Raw genomic sequence first — 23555 nt, 5'->3', positions numbered from 1 at the left:
ACAACTTGAATTGGTTTGTTGAATTGGTTTGTTGACAACTTGAATTGGTTTGTTGAATTGGTTTGTTGACAACTTGAATTGGTTTGTTGACAACTTGAATTGGTTTGTTGACAACTTGAATTGGTTTGTTGACAACTTGAATTGGTTTGTTGACAACTTGAATTGGTTTGTTGACAACTTGAATTGGTTTGTTTACAACTTAAATTGGTTTGTTTACAACTTGAATTGGTTTGTTGACAACTTGAATTGGTTTGTTGACAACTTGAATTGGTTTGTTGACAACTTGAATTGGTTTGTTAACAACTTGAATTTGTTTGTTGACAACTTGAATTGGTTTGTTGAATTGGTTTGTTGACAACTTGAATTGGTTTGTTTACAACTTGAATTGGTTTGTTGACAACTTGAATTGGTTTGTTGAATTGGTTTGTTGAATTGGTTTGTTGACAACTTGAATTGGTTTGTTGACAACTTGAATTGGTTTGTTGAATTGGTTTGTTGACAACTTGAATTGGTTTGTTGACAACTTGAATTGGTTTGTTGAATTGGTTTGTTGACAACTTGAATTGGTTTGTTGACAACTTGAATTGGTTTGTTGAATTGGTTTGTTGACAACTTGAATTGGTTTGTTGAATTGGTTTGTTGACAACTTGAATTGGTTTGTTGAATTGGTTTGTTGACAACTTGAATTGGTTTGTTGAATTGGTTTGTTGACAACTTGAATTGGTTTGTTGACAACTTGAATTGGTTTGTTGACAACTTGAATTGGTTTGTTGACAACTTGAATTGGTTTGTTGAATTGGTTTGTTGACAACTTGAATTGGTTTGTTGACAACTTGAATTGGTTTGTTGACAACTTGAATTGGTTTGTTGACAACTTGAATTGGTTTGTTTACAACTTGAATTGGTTTGTTGACAACTTGAATTGGTTTGTTGAATTGGTTTGTTGACAACTTGAATTGGTTTGTTTACAACTTGAATTGGTTTGTTGACAACTTGAATTGGTTTGTTGACAACTTGAATTGGTTTGTTTACAACTTGAATTGGTTTGTTGACAACTTGAATTGGTTTGTTGAATTGGTTTGTTGAATTGGTTTGTTGACATCTTGAATTGGTTTGTTGAATTGGTTTGTTGAATTGGTTTGTTGACAACTTGAATTGGTTTGTTGACAACTTGAATTGGTTAGTTGACAACTTGAATTGGTTTGTTGAATTGGTTTGTTGACAACTTGAATTGGTTTGTTGACAACTTGAATTGGTTTGTTGACAACTTGAATTGGTTTGTTGACAACTTGAATTGGTTTGTTGACAACTTGAATTGGTTTGTTGAATTGGTTTGTTGACAACTTGAATTGGTTTGTTGACAACTTGAATTGGTTTGTTGACAACTTGAATTGGTTTGTTGACAACTTGAATTGGTTTGTTTACAACTTGAATTGGTTTGTTGACAACTTGAATTGGTTTGTTGAATTGGTTTGTTGACAACTTGAATTGGTTTGTTTACAACTTGAATTGGTTTGTTGACAACTTGAATTGGTTTGTTGACAACTTGAATTGGTTTGTTTACAACTTGAATTGGTTTGTTGACAACTTGAATTGGTTTGTTGAATTGGTTTGTTGAATTGGTTTGTTGACATCTTGAATTGGTTTGTTGAATTGGTTTGTTGAATTGGTTTGTTGACAACTTGAATTGGTTTGTTGACAACTTGAATTGGTTAGTTGACAACTTGAATTGGTTTGTTGAATTGGTTTGTTGACAACTTGAATTGGTTTGTTGACAACTTGAATTGGTTTGTTGACAACTTGAATTGGTTTGTTGACAACTTGAATTGGTTTGTTTACAACTTGAATTGGTTTGTTGACAACTTGAATTGGTTTGTTGAATTGGTTTGTTGACAACTTGAATTGGTTTGTTTACAACTTGAATTGGTTTGTTGACAACTTGAATTGGTTTGTTGACAACTTGAATTGGTTTGTTTACAACTTGAATTGGTTTGTTGACAACTTGAATTGGTTTGTTGAATTGGTTTGTTGAATTGGTTTGTTGACATCTTGAATTGGTTTGTTGAATTGGTTTGTTGAATTGGTTTGTTGACAACTTGAATTGGTTTGTTGACAACTTGAATTGGTTAGTTGACAACTTGAATTGGTTTGTTGAATTGGTTTGTTGACAACTTGAATTGGTTTGTTGACAACTTGAATTTGTTTGTTGACAACTTGAATTGGTTTGTTGAATTGGTTTGTTGAATTTGTTTTTTGAATTGGTTTGTTGACAACTTAAATTGGTTTGTTGACAACTTGAATTGGTTTGTTGAATTGGTTTGTTGAATTGGTTTGTTGAATTGGTTTGTTGACAACTTAGATTGGTTTGTTGACAACTTGAATTGGTTTGTTGAATTGGTTTGTTGAATTGGTTTGTTGAATTGGTTTGTTTACAACTTGAATTGGTACCAAATGGGCCGGTCTGGTTGCGACCAAAAAAAATTCTTTTTTTCAGTGCAGACAACTTTTTAAAAAAAGTGACATCAGCAAGACACAGATGTCCGAACACGTTTTCTTTTTTTTTAATTTATTACACCTCATTTTGCTTGAAATTCAGCAGGTTTGTGGTTATCCTCCACCTCCTAAACAAAAACTATAGCAAAACTATTTTTTACCAGTCGCTGGACTCCAATAATTAAGTGCAGTGAATAGCAGATTTTTAATTTTTTTTTTATTTTTTTAGCAAAAGAGTAGCAAGCTACTTGCACTGTGGAGACCTCAGAATATTCATTTTTTTAAAGCTTAAAATAACGGAAATAATTATTGGATCCGGGGCGAAGCTGGGTGAGCTCACAGCGCTCCCCCAGACTCCCTAACTGTCCTTGGTGGTGTGCACTGTCTTTCTACTAATTAAAAGAATAACATATTTTAGGCTAAAAAAAAAACGCCAGAAAGAATGAAAGGTCAGAATGTAATCAAGATTAATTTCATCGTATATATATATATATTGCAGAGGGGGGGGGGGTAGAAAAAAATCCACTCCACGGAACAAATTCCTGGCTACGCTCATGATATGACATGCCATTCATTTGTGGGCCGGTTTAAAGGGTAATGCCCGGGCCGATTTTGATACCCAGTCCGACCCTGCCTTCTTCCTTAGTGCTATTAGAGCATGGAATGGGTTGCCTGAAATAGTCAGGAAAACCAGTGACTTGGCAGAATTTAAGTCATTGGTTAATATGCATAACTAAATGCATGACGCGTATGACGTAATCATCTTCTTTTTTGAAGTAACGTCTGTATTATATAAGATAAGATAAGTGAAGAAAACTGAGGCAGAAAAAGAGAAAGTTGCATTATATCAATATTTCAGTATGCTTGGAATGAAAATTGGAGACAAACAGGTCGATTCAGACAACAATAAAGGCAGTATTTATTAGGACATTAGGCCTACATCAGAAGAAGCTAGTGGTAATTTTCCTTCTGGAAGTAACGCTTAACAAATGACATCTTAATTATGTGGAAATTCGCCTGTTAGCATGAACATGGGTGATAATGATATTTGAGTCAAGCGCGTAGGATTCTAACAAAGCACTATATGATATTTTGCAGCTAAAAGATGGCCCTGCTATATGGCAAGATAAGATAAAATTTCAGAGATATTTAGTGAATAAAGATCGTTGCCAACTGAAAGTAGTTACACTTGTAGTAATTCCAATATAAAAGGAGAGTGACAAAGTTTACTGTGACAACTGCAAACGTTTTGACAAGAATTCTAATATTGCATGTGCTGCTTCAGATTTCAAAGGGGGACAAATATTTATTCAAGATTAGAGGAACATGACAAGTCAAAAAACAATTGCAACTTAGCGAAGACTATCTACTGGATTAACTGTTGATACACTCAAAGGCTATGAACTGTAGCAAAGACTATCTACTGGATTAACTGTTGATACACTCAATTGCTATGAACTGCAGCGAAGACTATCTACTGGATTAACTGTTGATACACTAAATGGCTATGAACTGCAGCGAAGACTATCTACTGGATTAACTGTTGATACACTCAATGGCTATGAACTGCAGCGAAGACTATCTACTGGATTAACTGTTGATACACTCAATGGCTATGAACTGTAGCGAAGACTATCTACTGGATTAACCGTTGATACACTCAATGGCTATGAACTGCAGCGAAGACTATCTACTGGATTAACTGTTGATACACTCAATTGCTATGAACTGTAGCGAAGACTATCTACTGGATTAACTGTTGATACACTCAATGGCTATGAACTGCAGCGAAGACTATCTACTGGATTAACTGTTGATACACTCAATTGCTATGAACTGCAGCGAAGACTATCTACTGGATTAACTGTTGATACACTCAATTGCTATGAACTGCAGCGAAGACTATCTACTGGATTAACTGTTGATACACTAAATGGCTATGAACTGCAGCGAAGACTATCTACTGGATTAACTGTTGATACACTCAATGGCTATGAACTGCAGCGAAGACTATCTACTGGATTAACTGTTGATACACTCAATGGCTATGAACTGTAGCGAAGACTATCTACTGGATTAACCGTTGATACACTCAATGGCTATGAACTGCAGCGAAGACTATCTACTGGATTAACTGTTGATACACTCAATTGCTATGAACTGTAGCGAAGACTATCTACTGGATTAACTGTTGATACACTCAATGGCTATGAACTGCAGCGAAGACTATCTACTGGATTAACTGTTGATACACTCAATTGCTATGAACTGCAGCGAAGACTATCTACTGGATTAACTGTTGATACACTCAATTGCTATGAACTGCAGCGAAGACTATCTACTGGATTAACTGTTGATACACTCAATGGCTATGAACTGTAGCGAAGACTATCTACTGGATTAACTGTTGATACACTCAATGGCTATGAACTGTAGCGAAGACTATCTACTGGATTAACTCTTGATACACTCAATGGCTATGAACTGTAGCGAAGACTATCTACTGGATTAACCGTTGATACACTCAATGGCTATGAACTGCAGCGAAGACTATCTACTGGATTAACTGTTGATACACTCAATTGCTATGAACTGTAGCGAAGACTATCTACTGGATTAACTGTTGATACACTCAATGGCTATGAACTGCAGCGAAGACTATCTACTGGATTAACTGTTGATACACTCAATTGCTATGAACTGCAGCGAAGACTATCTACTGGATTAACTGTTGATACACTCAATTGCTATGAACTGCAGCGAAGACTATCTACTGGATTAACTGTTGATACACTCAATGGCTATGAACTGTAGCGAAGACTATCTACTGGATTAACTGTTGATACACTCAATGGCTATGAACTGCAGCGAAGACTATCTACTGGATTAACTCTTGATACACTCAATGGCTATGAACTGCAGCGAAGACTATCTACTGGATTAACTGTTGATACACTCAATGGCTATGAACTGTAGCGAAGACTATCTACTGGATTAACTGTTGATACACTCAATGGCTATGAACTGCAGCGAAGACTATCTACTGGATTAACTCTTGATACACTCAATGGCTATGAACTGTAGCGAAGACTATCTACTGGATTAACTGTTGATACACTCAATGGCTATGAACTGCAGCGAAGACTATCTACTGGATTAACTGTTGATACACTCAATGGCTATGAACTGTAGCGAAGACTATCTACTGGATTAACCGTTTATACGCTCAATTGATATGAACTGCAGCGAAGACTATTTACTGGATTAACTGTTGATACACTCAATTGCTATGCAGCCAATTGTTGATAAAGTCAATGAAACATTAATAAGAAACAAAACACTGGAATCAAGTCTTTGGGCGACTTGTTGCCTCTGTACAGTTCTTCGCAGAAAGGAACTTGGCTTTCCGTGGGTCTCAGAAGCAGATTGGAAATTCACATAATGATAATTTCTTTGATGTGATTGAACTGCTGGGCAAATTTGATCCAGTCATGCAAGATCATTTAAAATGATTAACAAAGACATTCACAAACATTATTTAGGCAAGAACTCTCCTAATGAAATTATTGATACCTTGGGTCAAGCTGTTCTACAGGAAATTTCTGCTAGAATCAAGTCGACTAAGAATTTTTCAGTGATTCTTGACTACACTCTTGATATCAATCATCTAGAACATATGTCAATAGTGCTAATTTTTTTCGCTGATGGCACACACTCAGATATCCCAGCAGGAGTTTATGAACATTTTATAAAGTTTATCATAGTTGAACATTTATTCCACACCCTTATAAGAGAACTGGAAATGTTCAGACCAGATGTTGAAAACATCAGAGGACATGGATAGGACATTTGAGCAAATATGAAGGGGCACAATTCTGATGTGCAGACGCGACTCTTGGAAAGAAATTCACCAGCTATCTTTACCCTTTGTGTGGGCCATTATTTTAATCTTGTTTTTGGGGTATGATTGAAACTTGTTCAGATAGCATGACATTTTTTAACCCTGCATTGTTGTTGCTTCGTATACGAAAAAATGGACTGTTTTTAAAAAGCATTCAAAAGGTCTGTCTGTTAAAGCACTATCCGAAACACGATGGGACTGTCGACTGGAAAGTGTTAAAGCTAAAGATTCCAAGCTGCAGAAGTGTGGGATGCCTTAGAAGCTGTAGCAGGAAGTACAGACGATGCTCTAGGAAAAGAGAGGCTGAATCCTTTGTTGGTCAAATCAGAAGCTATAGGTTTTCAGTTACACTATCTTTCAGACTCTCTTTACTGCTTCAAGTCAATTTTACTAATTAGGAACTTTAAAATAACACCATGGATATTGCCGCAGGGATGACATCATTTGAAAAATTGTATAATTGGTTTAAGACATATCGAGATTGATTGATGCCAATGTGATTGTAATTGAGTTAGAAGTTGACCCCGTATTTCATTAGAAGCTCTGACGCAAGAAAAAGAGAATGTTTATATATGAAGCTTCTCATGAGCCCATTTCAGACCCCAAGAGACTATTTAGAGTGATCTTTTTCAACTAAGTCTTTTTAAGGTATTTTTATTTTTCTTGTTTTTAGTTTGTTGTAGTAGCCTTTAGTCATAAGTTTGTTTTGTGATTATCAATTTCTTTTATTAGCATTTAGTCATTAAGTTGTTTTGTGTAAGTCTCTTGTAGTCGGCTTTAATGCAGCAATACTTTAGTAATGATTTCCATAGCTGAAAAAAGAAATCAATTTTAAAAAAACATTTGAATGACTTACTTTTGAAACAAGAACATCACTGACATTGCAGGTATTCATCAGTTTACAGTTTGTCTCACTAAATCTTGATTTACCACATAAATAGGGATCAAAGAAACTGTGGGGTACATCACAAGCACTTAGAAAGCGAGACAACATTGGTATTAGATCCCTACTACATCCGAGTTGAGTAGGAACTGGACTTCTTTTAGTCATTTCTGGAAAATTCAAAGGCACACATCTGCAGAATACATAGATATCATTTTGGTTTCGGTTTATATATATTAGTGCGGAAAATAATGATTTAAGTACAGATCTTTAGCAAAGTAGAGACAAGCAAACTAAATATTTAAGTAGAGACAAGCAAACTAAATCTTTAAGTAGAGACAAGCAAATTAAATCTTTAAGTAGAGACAAGCAAACTAAATCTTTATGTAGAGACAAGCAAACTAAATCTTTAAGTAGAGACAAGCAAAGTAAATCAAGTAGAGACAAGCAAACTAAATCTTTAAGTAGAGACAAGCAAATTAAATCTTTAAGTAGAGACAAGCAAACTAAATCTTTAAGTAGAGACAAGAAAACTAAATCTTTAAGTAGAGACAAGCAAACTAAATCTTTAAGCAGAGACAAGCAAATTAAATCTTTAAGTAGAGACAAGCAAATTAAAACTCTAATTAGACACAAGCAAATTAAATCTTTAAGCAGAGACAAGCAAACTTAATCTTTAAGTAGAGACAAGCAAATTAAATCTTTAAGTAGAGACAAGCAAATTAAATATTTAAGTAGAGACAAGCAAATTAAATCTTTAAGTAGAGACAAGCAAACTAAATCTTCAAGTAGAGACAAGCAAACTAAATTTTTAAGTAGTGACAAGCAAACTAAATCTTTAAGTAGAGACAAGCAAACTAAATCTTCAAGTAGAGACAAGCAAACTAAATTTTTAAGTAGTGACAAGCAAACTAAATCTTTAAGTAGAGACAAGAAAACTAAATCTCGAAGTAGAGACAAGCAAACTAAATCAAATAGAGACAACCAAACTAAATCTTTAAGTGGAGACAAGCAAACTTAATCTTTAAGTAGAGACAAGCAAATTAGATGTTTGAGTTTCACTACTAAAACTAGATCCTAGGATTTCGGAAACTGATAGGAAAATAAAAATGTACATAGAGATTAGTCACCTCCATCAGAAATGATTGTCATGTTTTAGGAAAAGATCTTGAGTACAGGCAAGCAAATAACAGAAGAAATGATTGTCATGTTTTAGGAAAAGATCTTGAGTACAGGCAAGCAAATAACATCACCAGAAAGAACAAAGACAACTTTCAATCTTTATAGTAAACAACTAACATGAACCCAACAAAGACAACTTTCAACTAACATGAACCCAACAAAGACAACTTTCAACTAACATGAACCCAACAAAGACAACTTTCAACTAACATGAACCCAACAAAGACTAACAAAACTCAAACTATAGAGACAGTGTTTTAGTACAAAGATGTATCAATAAAAGAATGAAATTGTTTACCTGTGTTAGTTGTAAAAACTAGTGTTTATCAAATTGTTTTTAAGTCATGTGATTAAGGTTCTTGTTTTAAGAGAAGTATGAACTAACCTAATACAACAAATATTAGTTGTTGTTTTTTTATTCATACTGTTAAGGTGTGAGCTTGGGACGCTGGTAGGGGTAACCGTTTGTGTATTCAGCAACACAGATGACATAAGCCAGTGCTATGCAAGAGTGACAAGGGGCTACGCTTCAAGAAACTACTATGACCTCAACATTATTCGTGGCATGGTCATGTGATCGTCTACAAAGACCTGGCGACACGGCGTTCTAACGCTTTCGACAAGGCCCTCGGGGACCCTATATAAAAAGCGAAGGTGTCAGATTCAAAAGGATTTAGATTTAGCCCGGTATAGTTAGCTCAGTGTGACGTGTGTGTCCTGTACAGTTAGCTCAGTGTGACGTGTGTCTCCTGTACAGTTAGCTCAGTGTGACGTGTGTCTCCTGTACAGTTAGCTCAGTGTGACGTGTGTCTCCTGTACAGTTAGCTCAGTGTGACGTGTGTCTCCTGTACAGTTAGCTCAGTGTGAAGTGTGTCTCCTGTACAGTTAGCTCAGTGTGACGTGTCTCCTGTACAGTAGAATCTAGTCCAGATAGAGACGGAGATGCCAGTAGAGACACAGCAGTACAGAGTTTATACGACACATTGAAGCAGTCAGTGTATCGTAGAAAAGATTGTACGGTACTGGCTGTGAATGTATTTGTCACTCTGTGACAGGTGGGAAAATGTGACGTGTGTTTGGCTCGTTTAATGTCTAGGGGATGATTATTTTTAAAGCTATCACACACCAACCTATCGGGAGCAGACACGCAACGAGACAAAGCAATGAAAGATAGATACAAAAGTTAAAATGAAGAATATTTATTTACATAAATATACATATAAGAATAAAAAGGGGGAGGGTTTGCTTCTATCTCTAAATAATAGTAGATTTAATCATCACTCTTGCATTTAATAAGAGAGCATGTCACTTTGTCCTCTGACTTAGCTGGTATTCCTGTTGATGTCGCAGCTAGCTGTGTCCTGGCTTGAGGTTCTGCAGCTGGAGGTGGCGCTCTAGCGGATAGATGGACGCCGGTGATATAGTTCTTGTGGAGTCTCAATCCCCAAAATCTAATATCTGTAGTGGGCACAGTAGGGCGGGTGGCCGGCTACCGTGGGCACAAGGTTACTGCGGGCAGAGCGGATCTGCCGTGGGCAGCGTAGTTGACAGGATATGTTCAGTGAGTTGCAGAGGGTTGGCGTAGCTATGACGTCTCACACAGATCTGAATCTATAGGGACGTCGCACCTAATAGCTTGACAGGTGGGCTGTCGAATAGGCGGGCAATGCCGATAGCGCCAAGTGGTAGAGTTGAGTAGATCTCAGTAGGCAAGTGCAGTGCTGAATAGCACTAAGCACAGATGCAGGTAAATAGATCGTTGATCCAATAAATGAGTAGGCAGGTAAATAGGCAATAGATGATTCTTGATAGCAAATACAGTGCTGAATAGCACTAGCACCTAAATAGGAGGTGATTCTTGATATCAAACATGTAGATGATTAATCCAGTAGATGTATAGGCAATAGGCAATAGGTGATTCTCGATAGCAAATAAATAGGCAGACACCTGAGGGAGGCTGCGGATAAATAAAGACAAGTTAGGACATGTCTCTCATACATCTTATCGATGCCCTCGACTGAGGTGCATTCGTCAGATTGGTAAAATTGCTTTAGAGCACAAGGGGGAGGTGATGACAAATGGGATTTGGAAAATAGATGGATGATAGTAGCAATATCAAAATGTACATAAAGGGAGAATAATAACATAAAATGTACATAGAAGGGGAAATAATAATCTCAAATGAACAACACAGGTGGATAGAGAAAGAAAAAAGGGGGGGGGGGTTGAATTGGGCGGTGGTCAGCGACCCAGATGATTGTTTACATATGACCGTGGGTCGAGAACAATGGAGCGCGCTTGAATGGTGTGTCCGTTCAAGCGGCGCAACTCTCATTAGAGTAAAATGAGTAAAGGGGAGATAATTCAATACAGGGGAGATAAATCATATCTCCTTTCTAAGCGCAGAATTAGTGCGATAGTAAAATCATCAAGGCGATCAACCGAGATAAAGGAAATAAAATAAGGTGTACAAATATATACATGGTTGCATCAATGATCAATTGAGCAACGTAGCATTAATAGATTAATGCAATACTAAAATATATACATAGCACATGTTTATGTTTTCTACTTACGCTAGTGAGAAATACACAATGCACTAATTAAATATAAATGAACTAAGCAAAATACACATGATGATATCCAATGGAAATAGCACAAAAGTAATTAAGATGGAACTTGTGATTAAGTTCGGCTTACCACCAGGTATTCCTCTAGGAGTGAGAATAAATGAAGCAGTCCAGACTCGATAGCTCAGCTCGAATGAGAATGAAAGAGAGTCTGATTTGAGTTGGTTTACTTTATATAAGCCTGGAAAGTGCGGGCGGATACAGGAAATGCCCTAGGCAAAGTTTTATCTTACACGTGGGTGGATTTGACTCGAGGTGGGAGCCGCACCTTGGAATATCACGCGGTGTGTTGACCAGGGTAATCTCTTAGATCAAAGAGAGACGTGAGAGAAGGGGGGGGGGAGAAGGATTAGCTTGCATTCAAACCAAGGTGGTGTCCACTGCGGCTGTCAGACATCCTGCCGATAAGATCAAAGACTGTGCGTATCTTTGCCCCGGTCAAGGGAAGATAAATCGAAAGACGTGGCCTAGCTATCTCCAATGTGGTCAACTAAGTCTAGCCTGGAGCGGAAAAGGTGTGGCGGGTGAATGATTTAGGGGTAGGATGGACAAATAATTAAAATAAAATAAATAAATAATGACAATTAATAATTAATGCTGTGATAAATTTGAGTGACTCTGACAGCGAGTTTTTGACTTGTCACACACTCAAAAATTTCTTTAAATGCAGCACGAGTTGTCCAGTTCATTGAATTGTGTCGTGTTGTGCAATGTAAGCCTGAGTCGTAGCAGTCTGAACTAACCTGATCCATAAGGTACTATCAACATCCAAAGCATAGGACATATTTATTGACTGTCTACCACAGAGACGGAGCCGAAGTTCAGTGGCATCATATACCCAACCTCGTGTCCACTCTGTATAATGATACGCTCGCACAGCAAAGTCGACCACTGGAAGTTCATAAAATTCTGGTAGAACTCTGCAAGAATGTAGAGTGACATTTGACATACTATTCTAGTACAACTTTGATAGTTTACAAATTATTCTAGTACAACTCTAACAGTTTCAATCGAAAATAGAATACAGTATATTATTGTAGTGGAGTGGATACCTTTTCAGGAAACACCGGCCACCCCGATATCCACGTGACCCTTCCCCCTAGGTGGCACCTTGTGTCCCCGCATAAAATGGCAGACCAACGTGGGCACAGTCCATTCGACCGGCATCTCTTGTCGCTGTAGTGTCCGTATGTTACTGGACCTACGTCGTCTCCACTCCCTGTTTGTGTCTGGTTCTACACCATGTGTTTATGTAAGGCTGCAGGTCTTTAATGTGTAATAAACAGTTTGGAATTGTCCTACGAGTGGCCTTCGTCATGTCATTTAGTTTGTTCTGTGCCAAACCCACCACATTATTATATAGTTCACTTATATATATAGACGCTAGACGAGCGGTCAACCGTGACGAGTTGCCAAGGTCAGCCAGAAGGATCTTTGTTGCGAAAAGAGCTCATTAGCGTCACGAGGGATGTAGTCATGTGATCAACAAGTATGGTCGAGCGACTTTCCGTCCGGTTCTAGAAGACCAGCAGGGACCCTATATAAAGAGCGGAGGTGTCGCAGTCAAGTTGGTTCAGTACTGTCCAGGTTCTAGAAGACCATTAGGGACCCTATATAAAGAGCGGAGGTGTCGCAGTCAAGTTGGTTCAGTACTGTCCAGGTTCTAGAAGACCATTAGGGACCCTATATAAAGAGCGGAGGTGTCGCAGTCAAGTTGGTTCAGTACTGTCCGGTTCGAGAAGACCATTAGGGACCCTATATAAAGAGCGGAGGTGTCGCAGTCAAGTTGGTTCAGTACTGTCCAGGTTCTAGAAGACCAGCAGGGACCCTATATAAAGAGCGGAGGTGTCGCAGTCAAGTTGGTTCAGTACTGTCCAGGTTCACTACAGACGACTTGGTTCAGCGGTGTGGTTCTTTAAGGCACATTACGACGGTTCCGTGGGGAGTACTGTGAAGTACAGTCAAGACACCTCGCTGGTACGAGACGGCATCTTGATCTGCAATTGAGTCCAACACAACGAGCCTAGTGTGTGAATTCAGTCCTGAACAGTTGAACCCTGTACAAGTCCGGGACGAGGCGGAGAGGCCAGTGCAAGAGTTGATACGGCGGTACGGTTGTTAACGGAGAAATATTTGTACAGTCTTGTGTTACGTGTTGCTACAGTATTGGCTGTGATTTATATATATATATATATACCTGATAATATTTTAGAATATATTTTGTCTCATTGTTATACATATTTTAAACCTATAAGTCAGAAACACAAAGTGCTACTTGTAGAACATTTGCTACTGTGTGGTGTTCAATCTTGTGACAAGTCAAAAACTCGCTGTCAGAGTCACTCTAAATTATCACAGCATTAATTATTATTTTTCATCATTTATTTATTTTATTTTAATTATTTCTCCATCCTACCCCTAAATTATTCACCCGCCACACCTTTTCCTCTCTACCAGGCTAGACTTAGTCCACCACCTTGGAGAAAATTAGGCCAGTCCTTTCATTTATCTTCCCTTGACCGGGGCAAAGATACGCTCAGACTCTTTGATCTCATCGGCAGGATGTCTGACGCCGCAATTGACTCCCCCCACCTCTTGGGTGGAAGGTAGGTCACTCTCCCCCCCCCCCACGTCTCTCTTTGATCTAAGAGATTACACGGGTCAACACACCGCGTGATACACCAAGGTGCGGCTCTTGTCGGACTTCACCCACGTGTAAGCTAATTCTTAGCCTAGGACGTTTCCTGTGTCCGCCCACATTTCCCAGGCATATATAAGTAGATTAAATAAAGTCAGACCCTCTCTTTCTCATTCGAGCTGAGCTATCGAGTCTGGACTATATCACTTATTCTTTCTCCTAGAGGAATACCTGGTGGTAAGCCGAACTTAATCACAAGTTCCATCTTAATTACTCTGTGTATATTTCCATTGGATTTTATCATGTGTATTTTGCTTAGTTCATTTATATTTAATTAGTGCATTGTGTATTTCTCACTGGCGTAAGTAGAAAACATAAACATGTGCTATGTATATTTATTTATGTATTGTATTAATCTATCAATGCTACGTTGCTCAATTGATCGTTGATGCAACCATGTATATATTTGTACATCTTAGTCTATTTCCTTTATCTCGGTTGATCGCCTTGATAATTCTACTATCGCACTAATACTGCGCTTAGAAAGGAGATACGAATTATCTCCCCTGTATTGAATTATCTCCCCTTTACTCATTTTACTCTAATGAGAGTTGCGCCGCTTGAACGGACACACCATTCAAGCGCGCTCCATTGTTCTTGACCCACGGTCATATGTAAACAAACCATCTGGGTCGCTGACCACCGCCCATTCTCCCCCCCCCCTTCTTTCTCTATCCACCTGTGTTGTTTATTTGAGATTATTATTTCCCCTTCTATGTACATTTTATATTAGTATTTCCCCTTTTATGTACATTTCTATATTGCTACTATCTGCCATCTATTCTCCAAATCCCATTTGTCATCTCCCCTTGTGCTCTAAAGCAATTTTACCAATCTGACGAATGCACCTCAGTCGAGGGCATCGATAAGATGCATGAGAGACATGTCCTAACTTGTCTTTATTTATCCGCAGCCTCCCTCAGGTGTCTGCCTATTTATCGGATCACTTACCTGCCTATTTGCCTACTGGCCTATCTATGTGTTTAGTGCTAATCAGCGCTACACTTGCCTAGTTGCTATCAAGAATCACCTATTGCCTAGTTACTGGATCAACGATCCATTTACCTGCAGTTGTGCTTAGTGCTACTCAGCGCTGCATTTGCGTACTGAGATCTACTCAACCCTACTACTTGGCGCTATCGGCATTGCCCGCCTATTCGACAGCCCACCTGTCAAGCTATTAGGCGCGACGTCCCTATAGAGTCAGATCTGTGCGAGACGTCATAGCTACGCCAACCCTCTGCAACTCACTGGACATATCCTGTTACCTACACTGCCCACGGCAGATCAGCTCTGCCCGCAGTAACCTTGTGCCCACGGTATCCGGCCACCTGCCATACTGTGCCCACTACAGATACTAGAACTTGGGACTGAGACTCCACAAGAGCTATATCGCCGGCGTCCCTCTATCCGCTAGAGCGCCACCTCCAGCTGCAGAACCTCAAGCCAGGATCCAGCCAGCTGCGACATCAACAGGACAACCAGCTAAGTCAGAGGACAAAGTGACATACTCTCTTATTATGTGCAAGAGTGATGATTAAACGTAGAATATACTAGAGATAGATGCAAACCCTCCCCCTTTTTATTCTTATATGTATATTTATGTAAATAAATATTCTTTATTTTAACCTTTGTATCTATCTTTCATTGCTTTGTCTCGTTGCGTGTCTGCTCCCGATTCATATGCTGATAAGTGGGGGTGTGATAGCATTAAAAATGATCATCCCCTAGACATAAAACGTGCCAAACACACGTCACATTTCCCCACCTGTCACATTTTGGCGAGCCCGTCCGTGGATTTAACCCATTAGTACAGCAGGCACGAACAGGCAGCAATAACTAAATTCCATATCAATATTTTTTTTTCTTAAAATATTTATAAGTATCATCACTTCGCATTATCAAGAGTGTCACTTCTGTCACATTTTATTTATTATTATTATTGCATTTCATGTGTAATATTTTCTTGCAGGAACTTTGTGATTAACGTAGGCAGACACCACATTCCTTTCGCACTCTTTCCTATAACCAGCGACTCACTTTCGCTAACCCACTTTCTTTAATCCTAGCTCAATCCTATTATCCATTCTATCTGCCCCTCCATCATCCTAGTACCTCTCATCTCCCACCCCTCATCATTATGGCCAGCGGCACACGCTCGAAAGCGGACTCTGACATGAAGCAGAAAATGGCTGAATTGAAGGATTTTGCGGCCACCTTATTTGACGATGAGGCAGAACGGAAAGAATTTGTGAGAGCACGATTTGAGGCGTTTGAAAGAGAAGAAGAAAAAAGAAAGGAAGACGAAAAGGAAGAAAGAAGATTAGCAAGGGAGCATGAGCTAGCAATGAAGGAAAAGGATAATGAAATAGCTAAACAAAGAGAAAGAAAGGAAGCTGAAATAGCTATTGCTAAAGAAAGAGAAGTCACCGAGCGGGAAAAGGAAATAACTCTGAGGGAGAAGGAGAAAGAAATAACAGCGAGAGAGAAGATAGCCGCGGACAAAGAGAACGAGGCCGCCCGCCAGGCTTCTTCCGAGTCCCGCCCGGCTAGCCCAGCCTCCTTTCAAAGTTCCTTGAACGGTCTACCCCACATGCCAATGGAGCACTTTGACGACAAGACAGAGAACATCGAAGTTTATCTTGTCCGTTTTGAGGAAGTAGCACGCTTCTACGGTCTGCCAGAGGAGAAATGGTGCTTCCGGCTATCCCAATGCCTCCGAGGCAAAGCCTACGAGGTTTACTCCAAACTTCCCTCCGGCCGGCGAGAGGACTACCCAGCCCTCAAACAGGCGCTACTCGTCCAGTTCGAGCTGACCGCCGAGGCCTACCACAAAAAGTTCAGAGGGTCCCGCCTCGAACGCAGAGAGACCTACGGTAACTTCTGCGAAAGGCTGGACAAGTACCTTATCAGGTGGCACGCTCTCAGCCAATTGCCAGAGACTTTTGATGGCCTAGCATGCCTCGTACTCTCTGAGCAGCTGTTAGAATGCATGTCCCCAGAGGTCAGAGTTTATGTCAAGGAGCAACAAGCAACTGCACCCGCTGACATAGCTTCCGCCGCTGACCGGTACTTGAACGCCCGAAAGGACTTAAAAGGTAAAGCAACCGCGACAGACCAGCAAACAGACCAACCAACTTCTCCTGCTCAATCCAACCTTGCTCCTAAAACTCCCCAGCACAACCAGGCACCAGGCCGGCAATCAGCCCCTCATAACTACAATAACCGCCCCAACCATCAGTCTCGCTATAACCAGTCCAACTACTCTCAGCGTGACTTACGTCATAGCGCGCGTGACAGTAGACCCACTCCACAACGGCAGCGGCAGGCCCCACGGACCCTATCTACGGTGACGCCAGTCTCCCAACCCTCCGCGATCGATCCTTCTGACCAACCGGAGGAGGACACATACTTCGTCTCCACGATGGCCGTGGTTCCTCAACCCACTGCCATTGATCTCGGCCAACCAGAACTCCCACCAGTGCTACCTCACCCCATCTCTTCTCCTCCGGGAGTAGAGAACATTTTGGCCAACGGTGTCGAAGTTTTGGGCCTCTACGACTCAGGCTGTTCGTTCGGCGCGGTTATCAATAAGAAGCTGATTGACCCATCGGATCTCACTGGTAGTGACAGTGACAATCAGTGACAATCCAGTCTATTGACCGTGGCACTCCTCCGCAGGTTCTACCTGTCGCGAGGGTGCACGTGGAGTGCAGATACGTACATGGCACCATCGACGCCGCCGTTATGGACACGCCAGTGTATGACTTCATTCTAGGCTCCAAATATGTTCCTCTTGGAGAAGTCAACAAGCCATACTTTTCTCTGCCCGTCGGTAGATCGGCGAAGCAGGAACGTGGCAGCAACCAGCTGGTTGGAAGCCCTGGTCGCCACACTCACCCGCCCGGTCCTGACCCGTCAGCGAAGCTCAAACCACACTGCCCTGGCATTGACACTGCTAGGAAGTCACGAGTTAAGTCGTATGCCCGCGCTCGTGAGGGTCAACTTGACCCAGGCTACTCAGCCAAAATTAAGCAACATTCCTCTGACGATGACAGCGTCAGAATGCCCCGAGGTAAGACGAACCCTTGCTCTCGTGGACTCACTCCTTTTCATGGCTTCTCAGCCACCATTCCAAATCAACCTTCCCCTGGCATTGATAGTGTCAGGAAGACACGAGGTAAGCCGAACCCCCGCGCTCGTGAAAACACATCTCCCTATGGCTTCTCAGCCACCACTCAATATCAACCTTCCCCTGGCAACTGTGTCAGGAAGCCCCGATGTAAGCCAGATTATCGCACTCGTGGGGACGTTCTCAGGCAGAACTCCACATTCTTTATCAGGCCACTCTTCCCTAACATTGATCGTGTCAGACGAAACCGAGGTAAGCTGACCACTTACTCTCATGAAGAAGCGCCTTACAGCGGCTTCGGAGGTAAGCCCCAACGAGCACACGTGCCTTGGGCACCCCGCCTAAGCTCCAATCACCCCCCCCCCCAATCCGCCCCAGGAAGGAAATATAACTCATCCAATCGCCCAATCTACTCTCCCGAGCAGCCCCACATGTTTCACCCAGGTGACTACATAATCAGGGACGGAAAGTAGACCACGGACGAACTTGGACAGACTCTCCTCCTGGCATGGCTATCCCTTTATTTTTCCAGATTTTTTTTTTCTAATGCTGTGATAACAACTGATCTTAAAGTTAGAGTGACATCAGTCTGCTCGCACTTTATGGATCTTTCTGCGATAGATCCATCTTGGCGGCGGCGTATGTGACAAGTCAAAAACTCGCTGTCAGAGTCACTCTAAATTATCACAGCATTAATTATTATTTTTCATCATTTATTTATTTTATTTTAATTATTTCTCCATCCTACCCCTAAATTATTCACCCGCCACACCTTTTCCTCTCTACCAGGCTAGACTTAGTCCACCACCTTGGAGAAAATTAGGCCAGTCCTTTCATTTATCTTCCCTTGACCGGGGCAAAGATACGCTCAGACTCTTTGATCTCATCGGCAGGATGTCTGACGCAGCAATTGACTCCCCCCCCCCTCTTGGGTGGAAGGTAGGTCACTCTCCCCCCCCCCCCCACGTCTCTCTTTGATCTAAGAGATTACACGGGTCAACACACCGCGTGATACACCAAGGTGCGGCTCTTGTCGGACTTCACCCACGTGTAAGCTAATTCTTAGCCTAGGACGTTTCCTGTGTCCGCCAACATTTCCCAGGCATATATAAGTAGATTAAATAAAGTCAGACCCTCTCTTTCTCATTCGAGCTGAGCTATCGAGTCTGGACTATATCACTTATTCTTTCTCCTTTACCTGGTGGTAAGCCGAACTTAATCACAAGTTCCATCTTAATTACTCTGTGTATATTTCCATTGGATTTTATCATGTGTATTTTGCTTAGTTCATTTATATTTAATTAGTGCATTGTGTATTTCTCACTGGCGTAAGTAGAAAACATAAACATGTGCTATGTATATTTATTTATGTATTGCATTAATCTATCAATGCTACGTTGCTCAATTGATCGTTGATGCAACCATGTATATATTTGTACATCTTAGTCTATTTCCTTTATCTCGGTTGATCGCCTTGATAATTCTACTATCGCACTAATACTGCGCTTAGAAAGGAGATACGAATTATCTCCCCTGTATTGAATTATCTCCCCTTTACTCATTTTACTCTAATGAGAGTTGCGCCGCTTGAACGGACACACCATTCAAGCGCGCTCCATTGTTCTTGACCCACGGTCATATGTAAACAAACCATCTGGGTCGCTGACCACCGCCCATTCTCCCCCCCCCCCTTCTTTCTCTATCCACCTGTGTTGTTTATTTGAGATTATTATTTCCCCTTCTATGTACATTTTATATTAGTATTTCCCCTTTTATGTACATTTCTATATTGCTACTATCTGCCATCTATTCTCCAAATCCCATTTGTCATCTCCCCTTGTGCTCTAAAGCAATTTTACCAATCTGACGAATGCACCTCAGTCGAGGGCATCGATAAGATGCATGAGAGACATGTCCTAACTTGTCTTTATTTATCCGCAGCCTCCCTCAGGTGTCTGCCTATTTATCGGATCACTTACCTGCCTATTTGCCTACTGGCCTATCTATGTGTTTAGTGCTAATCAGCGCTACACTTGCCTAGTTGCTATCAAGAATCACCTATTGCCTAGTTACTGGATCAACGATCCATTTACCTGCAGTTGTGCTTAGTGCTACTCAGCGCTGCATTTGCGTACTGAGATCTACTCAACCCTACTACTTGGCGCTATCGGCATTGCCCGCCTATTCGACAGCCCACCTGTCAAGCTATTAGGCGCGACGTCCCTATAGAGTCAGATCTGTGCGAGACGTCATAGCTACGCCAACCCTCTGCAACTCACTGGACATATCCTGTTACCTACACTGCCCACGGCAGATCAGCTCTGCCCGCAGTAACCTTGTGCCCACGGTATCCGGCCACCTGCCATACTGTGCCCACTACAGATACTAGAACTTGGGACTGAGACTCCACAAGAGCTATATCGCCGGCGTCCCTCTATCCGCTAGAGCGCCACCTCCAGCTGCAGAACCTCAAGCCAGGATCCAGCCAGCTGCGACATCAACAGGACAACCAGCTAAGTCAGAGGACAAAGTGACATACTCTCTTATTATGTGCAAGAGTGATGATTAAACGTAGAATATACTAGAGATAGATGCAAACCCTCCCCCTTTTTATTCTTATATGTATATTTATGTAAATAAATATTCTTTATTTTAACCTTTGTATCTATCTTTCATTGCTTTGTCTCGTTGCGTGTCTGCTCATGATTCATATGCTGATAAGTGGGGGTGTGATAGCATTAAAAATGATCATCCCCTAGACATAAAACGTGCCAAACACACGTCACATTTCCCCACCTGTCACAAATCTCCGTAGAACTTACCGGGTATTAATCAATCTACTGACGATGTTCGATTCCCAGAATACAATGACTACACCTGAAGCTTCTTTCAAACTGTTCGCTACACTGACAATGACAAAAACATAATTAGATCAGGTTCTAATTAAAATAGTTCTACTGAATATTAACATTGAAGATTGGGATAGCATTGAATTGTATGCTTTATGTTTGAGTCAACTACTGTTTCAAAGTTTCCTTTCAAAATGTATGTATCTTTTTTCGTTCTAAATTCTAAGATCGGTGAAACAACGTCAAAATTAAATGTATTCATACTTTTGGCTGTAGCTAACGTCACATCAGTCTAAACATGTCAAGCAAATATGGCAAATATATTCTTTAAAAAGTCACTAAACTTGGAACCTCTAAAAGCGCTAAAAAAACAACAATAATAATTACGCGGTGATGAAAGGACATAATAATATTGCTGAGAAAAGGACATAGTGAACTCTGTATGTAAAGGACATAATGAACTCTGTGAGGAAAGGACATAATAAACTCGGTGATGAAAGTCATAATGAACTCTGTATGGAAAGGACATAATGAACTCGGCGAGGAAAGGACATAATGATATTGCTGAGAAAAGGACATAATGAACTCTGTATGGAAAGGACATAATAAACTCGGTGAGGAAAGGACATAATGAACTCTGTGAGATGAGGAAAGGACATAATGGACTCTATGAGGAAAGGACATAATAAATTCGGTGATGAAAGTCATAATGAACTCTGTATGGAAAGGACATAATGAACTCGGTGAGGAAAGAACATAATGAACTCGGTGAGGAAAGAACATAATGAACTAGGTGAGGAAAGGACATAATGAACTCTGTATGGAAAGGACATAATGAACTCTGTGAGGAAAGGACATAATGAACTTGGCAAGGAATAGACATAATGAACTCTGTGAGGAATGGACTTAATGAGTTTGAGTTTTTGGCACATCGGCACAATTTAGGCCATGTCGTGCCCGTAATCCTTCAAGGATTACTCTCCCTTCAAATCACCAGAGCTAAATTCCATACAGTTAAATCATTAAAAGCAAGGTCTCTTCATAGTAAATTTAGTAAAAATTTAATAATTTAGTAAAAATCTTTTGTAAATATCTTTTGTAAATAGTGTTACGAATCTCACTATCCAGGCTCTTGTAATGTTTCCTTGTTTCCACTTGTCTTCAGCCCTCGATCACGTAACTCTCTCTTCAGTTCTTTCAATTCGAGTTCGTACAGCAGTTTCAGACGAGCCATAGTAGATCCGTTCCTATCCGATCCGATCCCACTTCTGACACCAGTGTTACGAATCTCACTATCCAGGCTCTCTGCAAACTGCACTATACACCACCAACGTTAAGAACTTGACAACTCAGGGCTCCAGAGTAACGTAACCCTTTAATAGTTGAATAAATAACAGCCAATACTGTACAATTGGCAACACGTACACTGTACAAATATCTCTCCAATAACACCGTACCGCCGTATCAACTCTAGCACTGGCCTCTCCGTCTCGTTCCGAGCTTGCACTGGGTTCAACAGTTCAGGACTGACTTCACACACTGGGCTCGTTGTGTCGGACTCGATCACAGACTAAGATCAAGACGCCAGTCGTCTCAACTGTACTTTACAGTACTCCGCACTGAACTGTCGTAATGCTCCGTACAGAACCACACCGTTGAGCTGTGCTGTAGTCGACCGTGTTCTGAACCCCTGCCGTGAACCCGCTTTCTGAACCGTCTTGACTGCGACACCTCCGCTCTTTATATAGGGTCCCTACTGGCCTTCTAGAACCGGACAGAACGCCGCTAGACGTTTTTAGGTGGTCAGATGACTACAACTCTCGTGACGCTAATGAGCTCTGTTCACGACGGCGATTCTTCCCGAACCCTCTTGTTGACACTCGTCTCGGCCGATCGTCGTAACTCGTCACGGTTGACCGCTCGTCTAGCGCTGGCCTGGGGCGATTTGCGTCGGCTGACTACACTCACACCACTACCCCCATCTGTGCCACCACCAGGTTTATAACAATATGTTCACAATATCAAAAATCAAATATTCATAGACAACCCCACCTTCCGGACAAAGCCCAGTACCTTCACAGGGTCGACATTATCGAACAGTGTTTTTAAGTTGTGCCCTCTGAATAAAGATGTCCACTAATATCCTGGTATCTGAGGCAATCAATAAGGATATGTTCCACGGTGAGACAAGAGTCACAGTACTCAAAAAGTGGGGGTTCCTCTCTCTTCAGTACAATGGAGTGCGTTATGTAGGTGTAGCCAATCCTAAGTCTGGACATGGTCGTGCTACCACGCCTTGTCAGACCCTTAGATGTGGGCCGCCACCCGACATCCCCCCACAATCTGTCTGTTGTGGGTCTCAGCCTCCAACCGTTCCAGCCACTCTCGATAGGTGGCAGAGGCAATACTCTGTCTCAGGTCCGAGCAGGGAATTCGGGTTCCTGACACCGCTTGATTTAGAGCTCTTTTTGCTTCTCTGTCTGCCGTTTCGTGTCCCTAACCCTCTGGGAGGGGATCCAGATGAAGGTGACATCCCTATAGTCAGCTGTTATTTGGTCCTAAAGCTTTAGGCTCTTAGGCACTGTTAAGGATAAGGAATGATGGGATAGTTAGAAAGGACTCACTCTTTAATGTCGTAAGCAAGACATCAATCTAGTAGTACTGTTGACATATGGACTGTGCCCCTTCATTTTATGTATTAAATATTATTTATCAAGTTACACAGTTTTATCAAGTCATTCTTAGAATGTAATATATTGTTACGAATCTCACTATCCAGGCTCTCTG

At 40.9% G+C, this 23555-nt stretch overlaps 1 protein-coding gene across 4 annotated transcripts in view; it reads right to left on the bottom strand.

Moving 5' to 3' along the window:
- Positions 1-23555, bottom strand: part of LOC106066638 (glycerophosphocholine phosphodiesterase GPCPD1-like) — a 119903-nt gene that overhangs the window by 76181 nt on the left and 20167 nt on the right. For all 4 annotated transcript variants that reach the window (XM_056043331.1, XM_056043333.1, XM_056043334.1 and 1 more), the window contains exons 3-5: positions 20742-20825; positions 11833-12009; positions 7251-7470 (exon numbers count right to left, since the gene is read on the bottom strand). In XM_056043331.1, the coding sequence (XP_055899306.1) occupies positions 7251-7470; positions 11833-12009; positions 20742-20825 (481 nt within the window). The remainder of the gene's footprint in view (positions 1-7250; positions 7471-11832; positions 12010-20741; positions 20826-23555) is intronic.

This window comes from Biomphalaria glabrata, chromosome 10 (genome assembly GCF_947242115.1).
Source record: "Biomphalaria glabrata chromosome 10, xgBioGlab47.1, whole genome shotgun sequence".
In the NCBI taxonomy this organism is placed as follows: Eukaryota; Metazoa; Mollusca; class Gastropoda; family Planorbidae; genus Biomphalaria; species Biomphalaria glabrata.
The sequence above is the reverse complement of the archived record's forward strand: the minus strand, read 5'-3'. Positions and strand labels throughout refer to the sequence as shown.